The 20,322-nt window shown below is 43.9% G+C and overlaps 1 protein-coding gene across 3 annotated transcripts in view; it reads left to right on the forward strand.

The window, feature by feature from the left end:
- Positions 1 to 20,322, forward strand: part of LOC129704902 (kelch domain-containing protein 8B-like) — a 145,281-nt gene that overhangs the window by 100,809 nt on the left and 24,150 nt on the right. For all 3 annotated transcript variants that reach the window (XM_055648312.1, XM_055648313.1, XM_055648311.1), the window contains one exon: positions 17,499 to 17,600. In XM_055648312.1, coding sequence (XP_055504287.1) covers positions 17,499 to 17,600 — 102 coding nt within the window. The remainder of the gene's footprint in view (positions 1 to 17,498; positions 17,601 to 20,322) is intronic.

Genomic DNA, 20,322 nt, shown 5'->3' on the forward strand with positions numbered 1-20,322 from the left:
CCATATATCACTACCCTCTATGTGGAAAAAGTTGCCCCTCAGGTTCTAATCAATTCTTCCCCTCTCCCCTTAAACCTGTGTCCTCTGACTCTTGAATGACATAAACCATTGTTCCTGTAGAGAGATATCTCATTCACAATCTGCACAGTACCGTTGGTGGTAGGAGCTGGAGACAAGGTTAACCTCAGTATTTTAATGCATAATCTTATATATGCATCTTCTACTTGAATGTGTCACTATCTATGATTGACTTTATCCTGAAAAGCAGCTGATAGAGGCAGATTAGTTCTTGGCGCGTGGATTCATCCAACCTTTTAAGTTCGAGATTCAATTGCCTTTGATGACCTTTCCAAATGAATAATGTTCGCAATGACAGAAATCAATTGGGGTAAAAGTATAATCTTCCGTCGCCTGCTTCTACTTCTTCTCACATTAGCTTTTCAGGAGACATTAGAATCTAATTCTGACAGATACTCCTGCAGAATCCATATAATCAAAAATTAAACTATATATTTAACCAGAAAAAGAATGATTGTAACATTCCAAATTTTAATGCACGCATTAACTTGTGGACGTTTTTTTCCATTACTGCTGAGTGGAATCATTGAGGTTTACAACTGGCAGTGCACAATAAAATGGCACAGAATTTCTGACTGATTGAAAGAGGGATGCAAATTATACTTTTGTTATAGAATGAATGATATCCATTGAGAAGAATTTTTTAATTACATCTAATTCCACTTCAAACCTGAAACAGGATAGAAATGGTACACATTTGAAATCAAGGTTTTGCCTAACCTGAACAGTTTACAAAGCAGCTTATGCAGCAAAGGTAGTTACCCAATGGTGGGCTTTGGGATGTGCAGTTCAGCATAGCTTTGAGTCCAGAGTCAGCATGTGTGGTGTAGGTACAGGACTAGTAACCGAGAGGCAGAGTCAAAAACTTCAAATTCCTGGGCGTGCATATTTCCGAAGACCTTTCCTAGACCCAGCGTACTTGAGGCAGAAACAAAATGTATAAAAGACATTCGGACAGGCACATGCATTGGAACGTTTCAGAGGGATATTAGCTAAATATGGGCAAATGGGACGTTTGAATGGGGTATGTGGTTGGCATGGACAAGGTGGGCCAAAGGGCCTGGTGCCATGTTCAATGATCTTCACTGTAATAACAACAGTGAAGCTATCAATAATTCCATAAGCAGCATTTAAATACCTCCCTGAAATACAGAAACATCTCAGGCTCCTTTTTGTCCTATGGAGACATAAGAAACTGCAGATACTGGACACTGGTGTAACAGACAATCTGCTGGAGGACCTCAGCAGGTCAGGGGGGGAATGGACAGTTAAAGTTTCAGGTCTGGACTGGAAGGGTCCCCACCCAAAGCATCGACTGCCCATTTCCCTCCACATACACTATCCAACCGGTTGAGTTCCTCCAGCAGACAGTTTGTTCCGCCTTTTGCCCTCCCTCCTTTTACAACTTATCTATATTCCGTGTTTTGCTTCATTTTGCTGTTGGTTCCTAAACCTTTCCTTGTTCTCAGGTGGGCCACACTTGCTGCACCAGGTTTAGCTTTAATCTTGGTTAGCCTGGGGAAATATTAAATGTGTAAATCAAGGGCGTAAGGAGTGAAGCAATGTGAGCGAGTCAAAAGAGAAGCTGCCGGAGGTTGCAGGTTGTGGAAGCAGGTAGGGAGACTGACAAAAACCTCTGGGAACCTCCGGGAACTGCACGGAAACCTTGGGTGGGCGCAAAGTCTCCAGAGGTTTCCGTTCAGGTTTCCTAAGTGGGACAGTGGCTTAACTCAGTGGGTCGGGCAGCATCTCTAGAGAAAAGGAATAGGTGACTTTTTGGGTTGAGACCCTTCTTCATACTCGGGGGAGGGGGAACCTAGAGGTATGAAATGGTACAGAACAAATCAGATCCAGCACTGGTGACCAAGGAGCCCACAATGGTCCATTGTTGGCTGAGGAGGAAATGGTAACAACGGGATATGAACAATGAAACTAGCAGGATGACTACAGTGGGGTGGGATGGACAGAAAGGGAATGCAAGCTTGGAAACTGGTCCTCTGGTCCACCGACCACACAGATCATCGATCACCCATTCACATTAGTTCTACAAACTCCACATAGACAGCACCCAAGGTAGGGATTGAAAGCAGGAATCTGGCGCTGTGAGGTAGCGGCTCTGCAGCTGCATCAACTGTGCCGCACCAATGTGTGTCAAATGCCTTTAGCATTGTTGCTACATATTTCTGATGAGCAGAGAAGATGAGACAGTTAAACATCACTTGAATGATTAAAAAAAATTAAAGATTAATAAGTTCACTTAAAACTAGATGAAATATTAAAACAAAGATAAAAGAAGAACCTGCTGCCAGTTGCCTTTCAGTGAAAGTTCATAAGCCTTTTCAAGTCGATGGAGCTGAGTAAGATGCATGAGCTATTGCTGGTGTCAAGCTGGGTGGACAGATACAAGTTGTACCTGACCCACCAGTTTAGTACATCATACAATGCCACTGGAAATACCAGTGAGTCCAGGAGCACAGCAAGATGTCAGATGCACCCACACCTAACATGCAGTATCATTTACTTCTGTGCTGCTGTGCGTAGATGCTGACGTCTGCATTATGTTGGTTCACACACAGCCAACCTGCAGTTATGTAGGGAATCACCCTGCTGGCCATCAGTACTATGCAACCCCTTAATTCATTAAAAGTTGTTTTTCATCATGAATGGTGGCCGATTAGGAAAAGAGGAGATGCAACGAGACCTGAGTGTCATGGTGCACCAGTCATTGAAAGTAGGCATGCAGGTGGAGCAGGCATTGAAGAAAGCGAATGGTATGTTAGCATTCATAGCAAAAGGATTTGAGTATAGGAGCAGGGAGGTTCTACTGCAGGTGTATAGGGTCTTGGTGATACCACACCTGAAGTATTGCGTACAGTTTTGGTCTCCTAATCTGAGGAAAGACATTCTTGCCATAGAGGGAGTACAGAGAAGGTTCACCAGACTGATTCCTGGGATGTCAGGACTTTCATATGAAGAAAGACTTGGGCTTGTACTCACTAGAATTTAGAAGATTGAGGGGGGATCTTATTGAAACTTACAAAATTCTTAAGGGGTTGGACAGGCTAGATGCAGGAAGATTGTTCCCAATGTTGGGGAAGTCCAGAACAAGGGGACACAGTTTAAGGATAAGGGGGAAATCTTTTAGGACCGAGATGAGGAAAACATTTTTCACACAGGGAGTGGTGAATCTCTGGAATTCTCTGCCACAGAAGGTAGTTGAGGCCAGTTCATTGGCTATATTTAAGAGGGAGTTAGATGTGGCCCTTGTGGCAAAAGGGATCAGGGGGTATGGAGAGAAGGCAGGTATAGGATACTGAGTTGGATGATCAGCCATGATCATATTGAATGGCGGTGCAGGCTCGAAGGGCCGAATGGCCTACTCCTGCCCCTATTTTCTATGTTTCTATGTTTTTATGTTTCTATCATGTTATTTGTATGTTTGAAACCTGTTTGATACTCCTGCCTGCCTCATGTTGCTGTCAAGTCATTATTCATTTTTGAGAACCATTCTTCAGTAAGATTTCCCTATGCATTTCCACATTTTAGATCAGTTTACAAACACAGTATTGAAGCAGGCCCTTCGGTCCACCAAGTCCGTGCTGACCATTGATCACTCTTTCGCATAAGTTCTATCCCACACACTAGGGACAATTTACAGAAGCCAATTTTCCTACAAACATGCACGCCTTTGAAATGTGGGAGAAAACCACAGCTGTAAAAAAATGCACGCGTAGTCAGGATCAAACTCGGGTCTCTGACACTGTAAGGCAGCAACTCTACCACTGTGCCGTGCTCCGCTCACAGCATATCTATTTGAAACACTTATTTTGTTATGCTGTTTTATAGCACAATTGACCAGCTACATACTGTTTCTGAATTTTATTTGGAAAAAGAAGTTCATTTCTCACCTTCCTCAGCATGATCATAATGTCCAGGGCAATGGCTAATCTATCAAACACATATCTTTCCTGGATCGCATTCAGCAGAAATAATGGCACAAGAATGTCCAAGGGTAAAATACACTAATTATTGATCCGTAATAACAGTTTTCAGTATGTTGAGTTACTAAGTGAAGCACAGGAATGCTATTTTATTAATCCTATACTGGTTTCATCTTAATGTTGAATCCTGGAAGAAATATATTTTCAATAAAATAAATCTTAAATTCTGAACACGCGTTTACTCCTATTTTAGAATGATTTGCATCTCAGTACATTGATTCCATTCTGTCATTCAAAACTATTCCACTTCCAGAGAATCATTTAGAATATTTGATTTAACAAAAACTGGACCTAGGGTTGAGATTTTTGATTGGAGAAAGGCTAACTTTGAGGAGATGCGAAAGGATTTAAAAGGAGTAAATTGGGACAGTTTGTTTTATGGGAAAGATGTGGAGGAGAAATGGAGTACATTTAAAGGTGACATTTTAAGAGTACAGAATCTTTATGTCCCTGTTCGGTTGAAAGGAAATCGTAAAAATTGTAAAGAGCCATGGTTTTCAAGGGAAATTGGACACTTGGTTCGGAAAAAGAAGGAGATCTACAATAGTTATAGGCAGCATGGAGTAAATGAGGTGCTTGAGGAGTATAAAGAATGTAAAAAGAATATTAAGAAAGAAATTAGAAAAGCTAAAAGAAGATATGAGGTTGCTTTGGCAAGTAAGGTAAAAGTAAATCCGAAGGGTTTCTACCGCTATATTAATAGCAAAAGGATAACGAGGGATAAAATTGGTCCATTAGAGAGTCAGAGTGGCCAACTATCTGCAGAGCCAAAAGAGATGGGGGAGATATTGAACAGTTTCTTTTCTTCGGTATTCACCAAGGAGAAGGATATTGAATTATGTGAGGTAAGGGAAACAAGTAGAGTAGCTATGGAAACTATGAGGATCAAAGAAGAGGAAGTATTGACACTTTTGGGAAATATAAAAGTGGATAAGTCTCCAGGTCCTGACAGGATATTCCCTAGGACATTGAGGGAAGTCAGTGTAGAAATAGCAGGGGCTATGGCAGAAATATTTCAAATGTCATTAGAAACGGGAATAGTGCCGGAGGATTGGCGTACTGCGCATGTTGTTCCATTGTTTAAAAAGGGGTCTAAGAGTAAACCTAGCAATTATAGACCTGTTAGTTTGACGTCAGTGGTGGGCAAATTAATGGAAATAATACTTAGAGATAATATATATAAGCATCTGGATAAACAGGGTCTGATTAGGAACAGTCAACATGGATTTGTGCCTGGAAGGTCATGTTTAACTAATCTTCTTGAATTTTTTGAAGATGTTACTCGGGAAATTGATGAGGGTAAAGCAGTGGATGTTGTGTATATGGACTTCAGTAAGGCCTTTGACAAGGTTCCTCATGGAAGGTTGGTTAAGAAGGTTCAATAGTTGGGTATTAATGGTGGAGTAGCAAGATGGATTCAACAGTGGCTGAATGGGAGATGCCAGAGAGTAATAATGGTGGATGGTTGTTTGTCAGGTTGGAGGCCAGTGACGAGTGGGGTGCCACAGGGATCTGTGTTGGGTCCACTGTTGTTTGTCATGTACATCAATGATGGTGTGGTAAATTGGATTAGTAAGTATGCAGATGATACTAAGATAGGTGGGGTTGCGGGTAATGAAGTAGAGTTTCAAAGTCTACAGAGAGATTTATGCCAGTTGGAAGAGTGGGCTGAAAGATGGCAGATGGAGTTTAATGCTGATAAGTGTGAGGTGCTACATCTTGGCAGGACAAATCAAAATAGGACGTACATGGTAAATTGTAGGGAATTGAAGAATGTAGGTGAACAGAGGGATCTGGGAATAACTGTGCACAGTTCCCTGAAAGTGGAATCTCATGTAGATAGGGTGGTAAAGAAAGCTTTTGGTGTGCTGGCCTTTATAAATCAGAGCATTGAGTATAGAAGTTGGGATGTAATGTTAAAATTGTACAAGGCATTGGTGAGGCCAATTCTGGAGTATGGTGTACAATTTTGGTCGCCTAATTATAGGAAGGATGTCAACAAAATAGAGAGAGTACAGAGGAGATTTACTAGAATGTTGCCTGGGTTTCAGCAACTAAGTTACAGAGAAAGGTTGAACAAGTTAGGGCTTTATTCTTTGGAGCGCAGAAGGTTAAGGGGGGACTTGATAGAGGTTTTTTAAAATGATGAGAGGGATAGAGTTGACGTGGAAAAGCTTTTCCCACTGAGAGTAGGGAAGATTCAAACAATGGGACATGACTTGAGAATTAAGGGACTGAAGTTTAGGGGAAACATGAGGGGGAGCTTCTTTACTCAGAGAGTGGTAGCTGTGTGGAATGAGCTTCCAGTGAAGGTGGTGGAGGCAGGTTCGTTTTTATCATTTAAAAATAAATTGGATCGTTATATGGATGGGAAGGGAATGGAGGGTTATGGTCTGAGCGCAGGTATATGGGACTAGGGGAGATTACGTGTTCGGCACGAACTAGAAGGGTCGAGATGGCCTGTTTCCGTGCTGTATATGGTTATACAGGTGCACAACCTTTTATCCGAAGATCCAAATAACGAAAACCTCCGAATAGCAGACATTTTTTCAGTCCTTGAAGAAAGGTCCTTGAAAACGTTCACTGAGGGCGGCCCGCAGAGGTGACAGCGGAACCTCCGGTCGGTCCTCGAAGAAAGGGGAACTAAATCCCCATTCATAAAAGAGAAGGTGAGGGTATATTGCGCGGGAGGGTTAATAATTGACAATCTGCTGCTGCCCTGCCCGCTGAGTTAAAAAGTTCCCACGGTAGTCTCACGATACACATTGTATCGTGAGTCTTGCGTGGGAACTTTTTAACTCAGCGGGCAGGCAGCAGCAAATTGTCGCTCCCTTCAGTTTCACCCCACCTACACCCCTCTGCTTCCCGGCCATGTGTGTGACCCCTTCCCTCCCCTCTCCAGCTCCCCGCGCATTGCACCGGCGCGGAGGCTTTGCACTGTCTTCACGTTGGAGCCAGTGCCAGGCACCGGAGACGTCAGGACCAACGGGACACCGACCCCCAGACCCACTGCAAGCACGGAGAACCCAGAGACCCACAGCCAGCACCAGCCCAGCCCCGTTCCAATTCCAGAGGAACACGCTCTCCGCTGTCCCCGTAGGGACAGAAGCTGATGGCTCGGGCTGTGACGTCTCCGGCCACCCCCCTGTACAGGAGCTGAGACTGGGAACTGTGGGGTTGTTTGCAGTTGCAGAGGGAGGGGGCAAGGGCAGTACAGTTCCCAGTCTCAGCTCCATTCCAGGGGGATGGCCGGAGACGTCAGGACCAACGGGATACCGACTGCAAGCACGGAGATCCCAGAGACTCACAGCCAGCAGCAACTCTAGCCCAGCCCCGCTCCAACTCCAGAGGAACCCGGGTTGCGGATGAGGGGGCGCAGCTCGGGCTGTGGGCGAACTGCCACTTGTCGCTGTAGCGGTGCATCGGGGAGCGGGTTCCTGTTGGTCCTGACGTCTCCGGCCACCCCCTTGGACAGGAGCTGAGAGACGTCAGGACCACCAGAAGGCGCTCCCCGATGCGCCGCTACAGCGACAAGTGGCAGTTCGCCCACAGCCCGAGCTGCGCCCCCTCATCGGGACACCGACCCCCAGGCCCACTGCAAGCACGGAGATCCCAGAGACTCACAGCCAGCAACAACTCTAGCCCAGCCCCGCTCCAACTCCAGAGGAACCTGGGTTGCGGATGAGGGGGCGCAGCTCGGGCTGTGGGCGAACTGCCACTTGTCGCCGTAGCGGCCCATCGGGGAGCGGATTCCTCTGGAGTTCGAGGGACAGGGAGACACGGCGGCTTTTGAGAATGGTGGGCAATCTCTTCCAAAGTTCTGCCCACACAGTCAGTACACCTCTCCTACACTTGTCTCCCGCAATAAGATCATCTCGCAGAGAATGATCCCAGCCTAACCCTCCCTATTCCCTCCTATTCTGCAAGAAAAAACTACATTGAAGACTCAAACTCGCGATCGAGTAACTGCCGGGATCGAGGCGCAAACTCGCGACCTTGCGGATATGAGCCGAGCACTCTACCACTGAGCCAGCCGTTAAAATCTACGCTAAAAATCTTCCATTCCGAAAGCCGAAAAATTCTGAATTACGAAAAGTGTCTGGTCCCAAGGCTTTCGGATAAAAGGTTGTGCACCTGTATGGTTATATGGTTAACAGCATTTTCTCTCTTTATAATTCGTCTTTCACACCCACACTTCAGGGTTTATAAACCTCAGACCGGGCCTTTAAAAAATTGAAATGGATTATCCTCAAACTTTGGACGTGATTTCTTTTGAAGTATGTCATAATTTTCAATCTCAAAAGCAAACCACGACTGGGTCTGAGAATGAAAAACCTGCAGATGCTTGAAATCTGCAATAAAAACAGAAAAGCACTAAACAAGCTAGACGGTATCTGTGGAAAGAGAAACAGTTATTGTGCATAGTCAAAAACCTTCTTTGGAATTGGGAAAGGTGTTTGACCTGAAATATCAACTCTCTTTCTCTTTCCACAGATGCTGTCTGACCCGATGAGTTATTCCACTATTTTCAGTTTTATTTATCAACGGGCTTAATCTATACCATTACTAAAACTCTCATTTTGATCACTTCTGTTTTGCTTTTTTTTTTTAAATGCGCGCAAAAATGGTACCCTTTATCGCTAGGACCTTTTCGTAACCATACTCACCGTTCTCTCTCCAAGCCACCAAGTTTTGTTCCGATCGGTGGAAGATTACAAAAGTTCTGAAGGTTTAAACAAAATTGCGAGATCAGCAGATTGGTCTTCTCGCCTGTCGGTCGCCATGAAGGTAACGTCCCTTCCGGCACCCACTGGAGAATATATACCCCCGGAGGCGGGGCTGAGTCCACAAGCGTGCTGATTGAGTCAGCAAGAGTGTGGTCGGGAAAGCCGCTGTGTGGAGTCGGGAGGTGCTGTGTGGTGCCGCGGCCAGTGACCATTGAGTGGAGTCCCTCCCCTCCACACCCCCCCATCCCCCCCGAAACCCCCCTTTTCCCCCCCCTTCCCCCTCCCCTCCCCACACACCCCCACTCCCCCTCCCCTCCTCCCCCCCTCCTCCCCCCTTCCCCAAACACCTCCGATCACACCCACACCCCCCTTACCCCTCCCCCCTTACCCCCAACCCCTTTCCACCAACCCCACACCACCACACACCCCCACACCACCACACCATCCACACCACCCCCTCCCCCCACACCACCCCCCGGACCACCCCCCCCCCCCCACACCACCCCCTCCCCCCCACATCACCCCTCCCCCCCCACAGCACCCCACCCCCCCCCCCCCCACCCCCCTAAAGACCTGTTTTCACGTTTTTTATTATGGGGTATTGTGTGTAGATTGATGATAAAAAAAAGAATTGAATCAATTTTAGAATAAGGCTGTAACCAAACAAAATGTGGACAAGGTGAAGGGGTCTGAATACTTACTGAATGCTGCCTGTCCCGCTGAGTTACTTCAATATTTTGTGTCTACCTTCAGTATAAACGAGCATCTGCAATGTTTCCTACACACATGTCTCTATGCCTCAAGGTTCTACTCCAGGTTTTTAATTATCTCTCTACCTTTCAACCTATTTGCCAATATCTTTTGGGATCACCTATCAATGGATATCAATGCTAGCTTAAAACCCACTGTGACCATGACCCCCTCTCCCTGTGCCATCCCATGACATGCCTCCCTAATGTCACTACCGAGCCCAGATCCATCTTGCGGTCCTGAATGCACCTCCTGCCAATGTGGACCTTTTTTTTGACCCCCTCAACCACCAGATTGCCACAACTCACCATCGTCCCATATTCCAAATATGGAACTATAATAGTAAGATTAAACGAGAACTTACCAGTTTGAAGTTTGATCTTTATTTTATGAGGAGGAACGTTGAGGGAATACGTGAAGAACCCCGCTACGGCGCATGCGTGTCATCCTTCAAAGCAGCGGTGTGAGGTCACAGATACACTATAATGACCTAAGATAGTAAGATTATTAAAGAGATACCAGTTTAAGATATGACCATATGAGGGTGGGAGCGGAGGGCACGTATTCCCTCAACGTTCCTCCTCATAAAATAAAGATCAAACTTCAAATGGTAAGTTCTCGTTTAATCTTACTATTTTACTTCGGAGTCACGTGAGTGACTTCGTGAAGATTTCAAAGCTCTGTGACCTCATGCCGTGGAACGAGTCCAAGCTTCACAACTGCCTTGGTAGTTTGGGAGAAATTGTTACTGGTATTCAAGAAATACATTCATACCAACATTTTAAACAAAAATGGTAAATAATATTTATTAAATCAATTCATAAACCTTGTAAGCTTCAGGTATAAATTATATAGAACTTAAAATTTTCCCCGAAAACGTTTCTTCTTTTCTAACTGGTTTGTTGTAAAATCTGTGAAACGTTTTCTCTGATGACCATCCTGCAGTTCTGAGGATTTTGTCCATCGGTACCTCAAGGCGATTAGCTGCTGATGTAGCTGCAGCCCTGGTGGAGTGAGATTTGAATACATTAGTGTCCACTCCTGCCTGAATTAAGCAATATCTCAGCCACCGTGAAATGGTCTGAGTCGAGACTTTATGGTACGGCTTCTTATGGCTAATCAAAAGAGCCTTTTCATTGCCTCTGATAGCCCTTGTTCTGTCAATATATAACACAATGTGTTTCACTACACAGAGGCGTTCGTCCTGCGGATAGGCTATGAACTCTATGACCTGACCCGCTGATCCTGGTCTATTTTGCTTAATAAGGTCCTGGATCACGAAAATCAAACTTCCTGTCGCCTCAGTGAAGTTATCCAATCTTAATTTCTGCAATGACTGGACCCTTTGCGCTGTGACCAGCGCCATTAGCATTACCATTTTCATAGTGAGTTTGTTCAGCGTTAATGCTGTAGCCGGTGACCAATTCCGTAACATGGTTAGGACTACACTCACATCCCAGATTTGGCTATATCTAGCCCTTGGTGGGTTTGTGTTAAAGATGCCTCGTAACAGTTTTACTACTAGAGGATGTGAGCCCACAGCCTGTCTTTCTGTGCCTTCCCATAAATAACTCGACAAGGCACTCCTAGCACTATTGACCGTGCTGTAACTGAGTCCTTCATAGTGCAGGCTTGTGAGAAATTCTAGCACAGCTGGAACATCCATCTTTCTGTGGTCTAGATTGTTATCCAGGCAGTATTTAGTCCATTTCTTAATATGACATAAATACTGTTTTTGAGTCGAAGTTCTCTGTGCTGCTGTGATCATGTCCACAGTTCTATCAGATAGACCCATATCCCGAAGTGGTTCTTTCAGAGTCTACAAACCAATAAATTCAGATAATTATGGCAAGGATGGCTGTCCTGAGTCACCGGATGCACCAGCAACTGAGGACTATGTCTTAAAGTAATATATGGTGTTAGCACCAAATCCTGAAGCACCGAGAACCATGGTTGGGTAGGCCAATCAGGTACTATGAGAATCCCAGATGCCGAGTCTAGTTGAATTTTCCGTAGTACCCGATTGATGAGGCAGAAAGGAGGAAATGCATAAATGAACCATTTCCCCCAGTGCAGTGAGAATGCATCTGTAGCTTCTGCCCCAGGATCTGGTTCCCATGATATATACCTTGGTAACTGATGATTTAACCTGGATGCAAAAAGATCAATATCCGGCATTCCGTACTTTGCTGTGATTTCAGCAAATATCGTTCTGTCTAACATCCATTCCGTATTTTCATTAAATTTTCGTGACCTGGCGTCTGCCACTGAATTAAGTATCCCTGGTAGATACGTAGCCGATAACCAAATATTCCTTTGGATACACCATTGCCAAATAGAGTTCGCCAATTCATCACAGGATGTTGATATATTTCCACCCATATGATTTATATATGCCACCACCGTGGTATTATCTATCTGCAATCTAACATGCTGGTGAATCATTCCCGAGCAATAAGATTTTAGACCATAAAAGGCACTCAACATTTCTAAGTAATTTATACCCTTAGTGTTAAGTAGGTTAGTTTCCTGTATATTCCATCTCCCTCCACAGCTCGAGATGGTATCCGTTGCTCCCCAACCAATTGCACTGGCATCTGTTTGTAATACCACAGATGGGTTTGGAATAACTATTGGGTTGGAGCTATATTTAACATTGTGTTCCCACCATTGTAGTTCTTTTATGGCTCTTATTGTTAGCTCCATTGGCCTATCAAAATGGCCTCTATTAATTTTGAGTGCTCTAATTTTTTCTCTCTGTAAATTTTGGTAATGTAATCGTCCAAATTGAATGGCAGGAAACGTGGCTATAATTTTCCCAATAATCCTGGCTACCCGTCTAATGGATGGTTTAAAGGTATTAATAAGCTCTGTGCAATCCTTTTGTAACTCCGTAGCTTTCCCTATAGGTAAAGTTACTAACATATCAAGTGTGTTAATGGTGAACCCTAAGTAATCAATATTAGTAGCTGGTGTTAGTCTTGACTTAATTGGATGGATAATGAATCCCAGATGTTCCATCAATTGTGTTGTGGCAACCACTGCCTTACTAGCCAATTCATAAGTTTTCCCCACAATCAAGATATCATCCAAATATGCCATAACTCTATAGTTTTGTTGTCTAAGGAATGCCAAGGCTGGTTTAAGAATTTTTGTGAATAATCTAGGGGCTGACGTTAGCCCGTTTGGTAGCGCCTTGTATTGCCAAAGCTGACCCATCCAGTTAAATTTCAAAAACCGTCTGTGTTCGCCTCTGATGGGTACCGTATAGTAAGCATCTCGAAGATCAATACTTGCCATAAAGTAGCCTGCCAACACTAACTCTGTAGCAGTGCTAAAAGTATCCATTTTAAAATGAACATATTGTACAAAATTATTAAGCGTTGATAAATCAATAATAATACGGCAACCCCCATCTTTCTTATGTCTAATAAATATATTTGAGACAAATTCCTGTTGTTCATGTTTGGTTTTTTCAATTACTCCTTTAGTGAACAACCTTTGTAGTTCAATATGAGCTTTAGCTTTGTCTAATTTGGTAAGCATGTAAGTTCTGTCCGGTGTATGTTGTACTGGAGGGTTTTGTATGTGTATAAACTCTATCAGATATCCCTTAATACTGCTAAGGATATACCTATCCATAGTTAAATTACACCATGCTTCCAAATGAAATTGCAACCTCCCTCCAAGTTCCGTGCTCCTTATTAATTTTTGAGGCACAGACCCACCTACCTCCATGGTTATCGGTGGAAATTTTGTTACTTTCTCGGTTTCAACCGAGGTTGCGGAGGGCCTTGAGGTTGAGGGTGGGGTAGATGTTGAAGTGGAGGCTTGCGCATTTTCCATTGTGGGCGTCCCGGGCCAACCCCTAAAAAAGGACGCTGCTGCTGGTTACCTCTGGCCTCTCTCCAATTTTTCGTACTATAAATATTAGTACTTCCTTTTTTAGGAGTCCCATAAGGATGATATCGTTTGCCGAGATATCCTTTGGTCGCTCTAATTAGGCCCAAAGTTTTGGCCTCCTCTTCCAAATCTTTGACCTGTTTCGACAGGTCACCCCCAAACAACAAGGTTTGGGGTTTTATGGCTTTCTGCTTGCACAGGATTGCAAATTTTGGATCCAGAGCTGGCTGAATAGCCCCTTTCCTAATGTTGTTAAGTTCAAATTGAACGTTGCAAAAAAGTGCTAAAGCGTCTTTAAGGTCATTTGTCATGTCAACGTTCTCTAGCGTACGGGCCAAAGCTGTTATACCCGCCGAGAGACCTTTAAGAGCGTTTTGTATTTTGATATCTTGACTCCTGATTGCCTGACCAACGTGTCTCCAAATACTTCGGTTAACACTGGCCACATTCAGAGCCGCACAATTTCCCGGAGGTAAATGTCTTGCCAATACCTCAGCTAAGGTATTGGTTTGCAGGTGATGAGTAGTCATGTAATCAATGCTGGCAGCCATCCTGGCCTCTAGGTCTTTGCCAGTCTGTTCTTGCTGGAAATATTTGCCCACCATGTCCAGCAACTGTGTTCCCTCATCCTCCATATGGGAACGTGGCTCTGACTCTTGTTCAGAGTCTGACTCAGGCAGCCCTTGAACACCCTCTTCAGAGGAGGATGAAATGTCCAGCAGCCTTTTCTGGCAATGTGCTGAGGGACTTACACCTTTGCCTGTGTGGCTTTTATCCATATTCTGGAGCCTGGCACTGTGGAGAAATTCCTCCCACAACCGCTCCAGCCGACTTACGTGCTCTCCGGCACTGGTCGATCGCGGGTGTTTATTTTTATCCCACCGCTCCTGCCGACTTTCGTGCTCTCGGGCACTAGTCGCACGCGGTTTTTGTCGCAGCCGGTCCCCATGCCTACCGGCTCTGGTTGCTCCCGGCCGCTCCAAGTGCCGTTGTTCGCCGTCCCGGTACTCGTCGGAACATGTTGATGACGGCCCCACATGCTGCAGCCACTCGTACTGGTTTCCGAGCTCTGCAGATGTGGTCGCTGCTGGCTGCTCTATACCCTGCAGCTGGTCATCGTTATTGCGGTATAGATAAGTATTATCCGGCGACTTTTCCAGCTCACTTTCGCAGTGATAGGTTTTCCGTTTTGCCTTCCCGCCCGGTCTAGAATTTGTTTTTCCCGGCGCGGGGTTTAAATCTGGCACAGCTGTCTCAGTACAAGCTGCCTGTGCCGGCGGCTGCTGCTGCGGGTCCCCGGCACCTTCGCCGCTGACGTCCTGCAGCTTCTTCACAGCCTTTCTGCGTGTTGCTCTGTCCATTTGCTATACAGGGTGAAAATGCAGAGTCACTTACCTGCCGTCCGTCGGCTTTTTCAATTCTCCCGTTCAAGGGGACGTCCTCCCCAGGTGCGACGCGTTCAATGCGTGTATGCGATATGACACGCATGCGCCGTAGCGGGGTTCTTCACGAAGTCACTCACGTGACTCCGAAGTAAAATCTAAGCCATCGTGTTAAATGTTAGCCAATATTAATCAAAGTTAAATGTTGTCAACTGTCAAATGAAATATTGAGTTAATCTGTTAGGAAAATCACACTTAAATACTGCTGCTGCTGCTGCTGCTGCTGCTGCTGCTGCTGGAAAGAGTTAACATTACTGATGTTGCAATCGGAAACTAATATAGGCGCCAACAATCAGTGTTGGATCGTGTCTCCGGCAGCAGCTCCGTTTTCATATAAATTAAATTATAATTTTCACCTCAAGTTGAGAAGCAAAGGCAGCTCGTTCAGCAAATCCTCTGCCTTGAATGCTTGCACAAAGACCTCGATGAGATTGTATTCAGCGGCAGCAGGCAGCTGCCTCGCCAAGGAAGCTGTGGTTGGCCAACTTTCCAGTTGTTAGGTTTGTGATTGAAATCTCGTTGCCACTCTCACGTAAGTCGCAGCTGGTTGGAAGCACAGAGAATAGGAGCAGTCAGTCGTTCAGGCCCAATGCACCATTCCACATGATCACAGCTGATTATCCACTCCATTACCCTATTCCAACCTTCTCCCTGTATCCACTGATTCATTCAGCAGTAGGAAATACAGCTCGCTCATTCCGGAATACAGTTAAATGACTTGGCCTTCACTGCCAAGTCATTAACTTCCTCAGTGAATTCCTCAGATGTACCACCGTCTGGTTGAAGTAACTTTTCTTAACTTTAGCTGCAAGTTGTACACTCCATATCCTTAAGCTGCGATCCTCTTCCTCTGCACTCTCCAGACATTGGCAATGACCTAGATGGATCTAGTGTGTCTTGTCCTATTAGAATTGTGTAGGCTTTTTATTGGATCTCCTCTTATTCCTCTCTACCCCAGTGAATACAGGCCTAACTGACCTAATCCATCTTTATATGCCAGTCTCGTAACTCTCCATGTTGTTGCAAGAACATTCTTCTTCAGATAAACTTCAGATAAGGTCTCACCAAGGCCCTGCACGTCCTTGCTCCTGTACTCACATCTACTTGCAATGAGGCTGAATGTATCATTTTCATTCCAATCAGCTGCTGCAACTGTAGACTTACATTCAGTGACTGAAGAATAAGGACAGTCAGGTCTCGTTGCATCTACCCCATCACCTAATCTATCACCATTCATATGATGAACAATCTTTTTTGGATCAAAATGAATAACCTCTAAATGTTACACTGCATCTGCCATGCATTTGCCGATTAACCCAACTTTCCCAAATCACTTTGGCATTTCAACCCAGGGTAAAGGTTTCTGACAGTTGTTAGATAACATAAGTACATTGAGATTAAAAGGACATCTGTTTAGCTGCCATGGGCGTTGGATTGAGCTGTGTTTGTTGCTCAGTGTCTGTAAGAGGTGCATGATTTATAATTGTTGTAGGACCATTCTGGGCGGTACGGTGGCGCAGCGGTAGAGTTGCTGCCTTACACCGCTTGCAGCGCTGGAGACCCGGGTTCGATCCCAACTATGGGTCCTGTCTGTATGGAGTTTATACGTTCGCCCTGTGACCACATGGGTTTTCTCCGAGATCTTCGGTTTCCTCCCACACTCCAAAGACGTACCAGTTTGAAGGTTAATTGTCTTGGTATAAATGTAATTTATCCCTGGTGTGTGTAGGATAGTGTTGATGTGCGGGCATCGCTGGTCGGTACGGACCTGGTGGGCCAAAGGGCCTGTTTCCGTGCTGTATCTCTAAACTAAATTAAACCAAAGAAGGAATAACTGCTTAAGTGTCTGCAATAGTAAACAACAAATCAAAGGGAGAAACTGTATATTAAGATTACTTGACTTCGAGGAACAATCTGCTCGCGTGTTCCCAGTGATCATTGAATTTGATGCTATTAAATAAAGTCCTGATTACCTGATCTTTGTGGTGTGTTTTAAAGTTTTCTTTAATACTGTCTATCTGTGCCTCTCGTAATCTTATATACTTCTATCAGGTCTCCCCTTAACGTCCTGCATTCCAGATTAAATAATCTAAGTTAGAACATCCTTCAAATCCATCTGAAGACAATCTGAAGGACAAATAAAAAGGATATTGCATCGATATTTTATTTTAGGGAAATTTGATGGTCTGTTTCACCATAAGAGTGGAAGTTAACTTATTTCATTAAAAGACCAGACTATTAAACTTGAGGTTGTTGTAATTGACCAATTTAATAAAGGAAAGCCCCAAGGCATTGATCTGCAAATCCGTTCAAGTCAGACTTAGCCAAGAGGAATGCTAATGGTATCACAATGGGAAAAAAATAATTTGGTGATTAACCTACATTTTCTTAGATTATATTAATGAAGTAGTGGTGATGATTACTTTCAATTTACCAGGGAGAGTAATTACAGTTTTTGATTCACTGATTAGCAGATTCACATTTTCTAAATAATGTTCACAGCAACATTTCAGTGACCGGGTATAAAAATCACCGTTTGTCAACTTCATTGGCAATTGTAGTTTCTCCTGTTTAATGCACATTTACTTTTTTTTTAGGAAATTGGTTGAAACAGTCCCGCTCCACACGGATGAGGGAGAAGCGTGCAGATTTTTCTGTGGGTCACGTTGGAGGAAGAATGATTGCAGCTGGGGGTCTAGGTAATGTCATTCTAACGAAGGAAGACCCTTCATTTCCGATTTGTGTGAGACCACGCTCCCCGTGATCAATGACTGTAATCCATCCCTCAATTACGGTGATTAAATAAATGGGAAGAGGACTGAGGGGTCAAGAGGATAAACAATTTAAGCGTCAGAGGATTTTAGGAATATGTGTAAAATCAAGAGAGTCTTTAATTGTCGTATGTACTGACCTTACAACAATTAAATTCTTACTTCCAGCAGCATAATAGGCACAATTCACATAGATGATATATGATTGGGGAGAAAGTAGGATAATGGGGTTAGATGGGAGAGATAGATCAGCTATGATTGAATGGCGGAGTAGACTTGATGGGCTGAATGGCCTAATTCTACTCTTGTCACCTGATCTTATGATACTAAAAAAAAATTCAAAAAATGTAAAAAAGGCCCTATACCAGTACAAAAAAAGCCCAAAGTCCTTAGTGCTTAGTTCATTGGTTAGTGTTGTTAGTGTTCAAGAGTCTGATGGTTGTTGAGAAGAAGCTCTTGAACCTGGTGGACATATTATGCGTCTTTATTTTAAATAGAAACCGAAAACGTTAGAAATAGTCAACAAGCCAGGCGGCATTTAGTGAGAGAAGTGTAATTAGAGTTTCTGGGCAATGATCTTTCACTGGAACTCGTGAGGTGGTTAGCTGAGCAAAGAACCGTGGCTATGTAAGTGTACCTACATGAACCCACTGGGTTGTGCTGCAAAGAAGGTGGGGTAGAAGGTCAAGATTAGATTCTGAATGAAAGTTGCCATAAGGCCAAGATGGGAAGAGTTTAATTTTGAGCCCTTAAGGCATCATGAATATTGGCTATTTTCCATTCAGATTATATAGCAATAGATAATAGAGAGGCTATTCAGAGAGGAAGAGTCGCTCCAATGGAACTTGGATAATCTGAATGATCTATCAAGCCTAGTATTAGTTTGCCAACTCTATCAGTGGCAGTATTAGTTTGAGGCAAAAGCTACAAGAGGGATGTGAGGAAATATGTTGTCATAGGCAGAGCACTTGTGATCTAAAACTCACAGTTATGGAGTTATAGTCATAGAGTAATACAGTGTGGAAACAGGCCCTTCAGCCCAAACTGCCCACACCGATCAACATGTCCCATCTACACTAGTCCCACCTGCCTGCATTTGGCCCATATCCCTCAAAACCTTGTCCTATGAATGTACCTGTCTATGAATATACCTCCACACACCCATCACACTTTGTGTGAAAAAGTTACCCCTCGGGTTCCTATTAAATCTTTCTCCCTTCACCTTAAACCAATATCCTCTAGTTCTCGATTCCCCTATCCTGGGCAAGAGACTCTGTGATAGGCACAACAAGCTGGAGTACCTCAGTAGGACAAGCAGCATCTCTGGAGAAAAGGAATGGGTGACGTTTCGGGTCGAGACCCTTCTTCAGAACCTTCCTACACTATTCCTCTCATGATGTTATGCATGGCTTCTGGAGATAGAATCAATCAAAATGCATCAGTACTTGAGAGAGAATAATTTGCAGGGTTTTAGAGAAAGAAGGCTCAGCCCAAATCTTATTTTAGGGGACAGACTCCCATCAAGACAAGAACTGGTGAAGTATCCTTGACTCAGAGGTGAGAAAATGTTGTTAATATGTTTAAAAGAAGGCAGCGTTGCACAATTCAGATAACTATAATACAATTGAACAAACATAAATCCCAGCTAAAATAATATCAACTATTCTAAGAACCCAGCATTCTTCCTTAACATTCTCCTTTCCTACGTAGGAATCTATCTTGCAAATAAACTACCAAATAGCCAATATTCATGATGCCTTCAGTAACTACAAAACACTAGCAACTATTCAGAGGGCAAAATCTAGCCTGGAAAAATATTTTGGTTCCATGCAAATTAAGGTTATTTGGACTCTAAGACTATTTCTTAAATCACAATTTTTGTTTTAGTTTAAGGCTTGGATAGAGCGGCTGTGGAGAGGATGTTTCTACTAGTGGGAAAGTCTAGGACTAGAGGTCATAGCCTCAGAATTAATGGACATTCCTTTAGGAAGGAGATGAGGAGGAATTTCTTTAGTCAGAGGGTAGTGAATCTGTGGAATTCCTTGCCATAGAAGGCTGTGGAAGCCAAGTCAGAGGATACTTTAGATAGATCGATTAGTACGGGTATCAGTGGTTATGGGGAGAAGGCAGGAGAATGGGGTTAGGAGGGAGAGATAGGTCAGCTATGATTGAATGGCAGAGTAGACTGGGCCTAATTCTGCTCCTCCCACATGACCTTAGGACCCTATATTTGCCAGATAGATTCCTACATAGGAAAGGAGAATGTTAAGGAAGAATGCTGGATTTAAGTAAAGAACAGAGAGTTTATGATAAGATTAGAATCAGATGTAGTAAGACAAATTTGCACCATTTGTGTTTGAAACGGGCATTACTTTGCTTTTAACATTGTATCTTCGGGTTTAGCAATTCTGTTTTCTTTTCTTTGGTGTGAAGCATAAAATAATATGATCCAAGTGAAGACAATACGAATTCAGGGATTTGTTTCATTACTTGGAGTTGGTTTGAACTGGGCTTTGATCAAACTTTTGAGGAAAAGAAAGTCGTTTTTGCCTTAACACATTGAGCAAAGTTCCCTTCTGCATCTGTGAGAGCTTAGTGTTGTTATTTTCAATGTGTGCTGTCAAGTCTGGCTTCCCTTGAACTGACAGCA

Source organism: Leucoraja erinacea, chromosome 16, assembly GCF_028641065.1.
Source record: "Leucoraja erinacea ecotype New England chromosome 16, Leri_hhj_1, whole genome shotgun sequence".
Lineage (NCBI taxonomy): Eukaryota > Metazoa > Chordata > Chondrichthyes > Rajiformes > Rajidae > Leucoraja > Leucoraja erinaceus.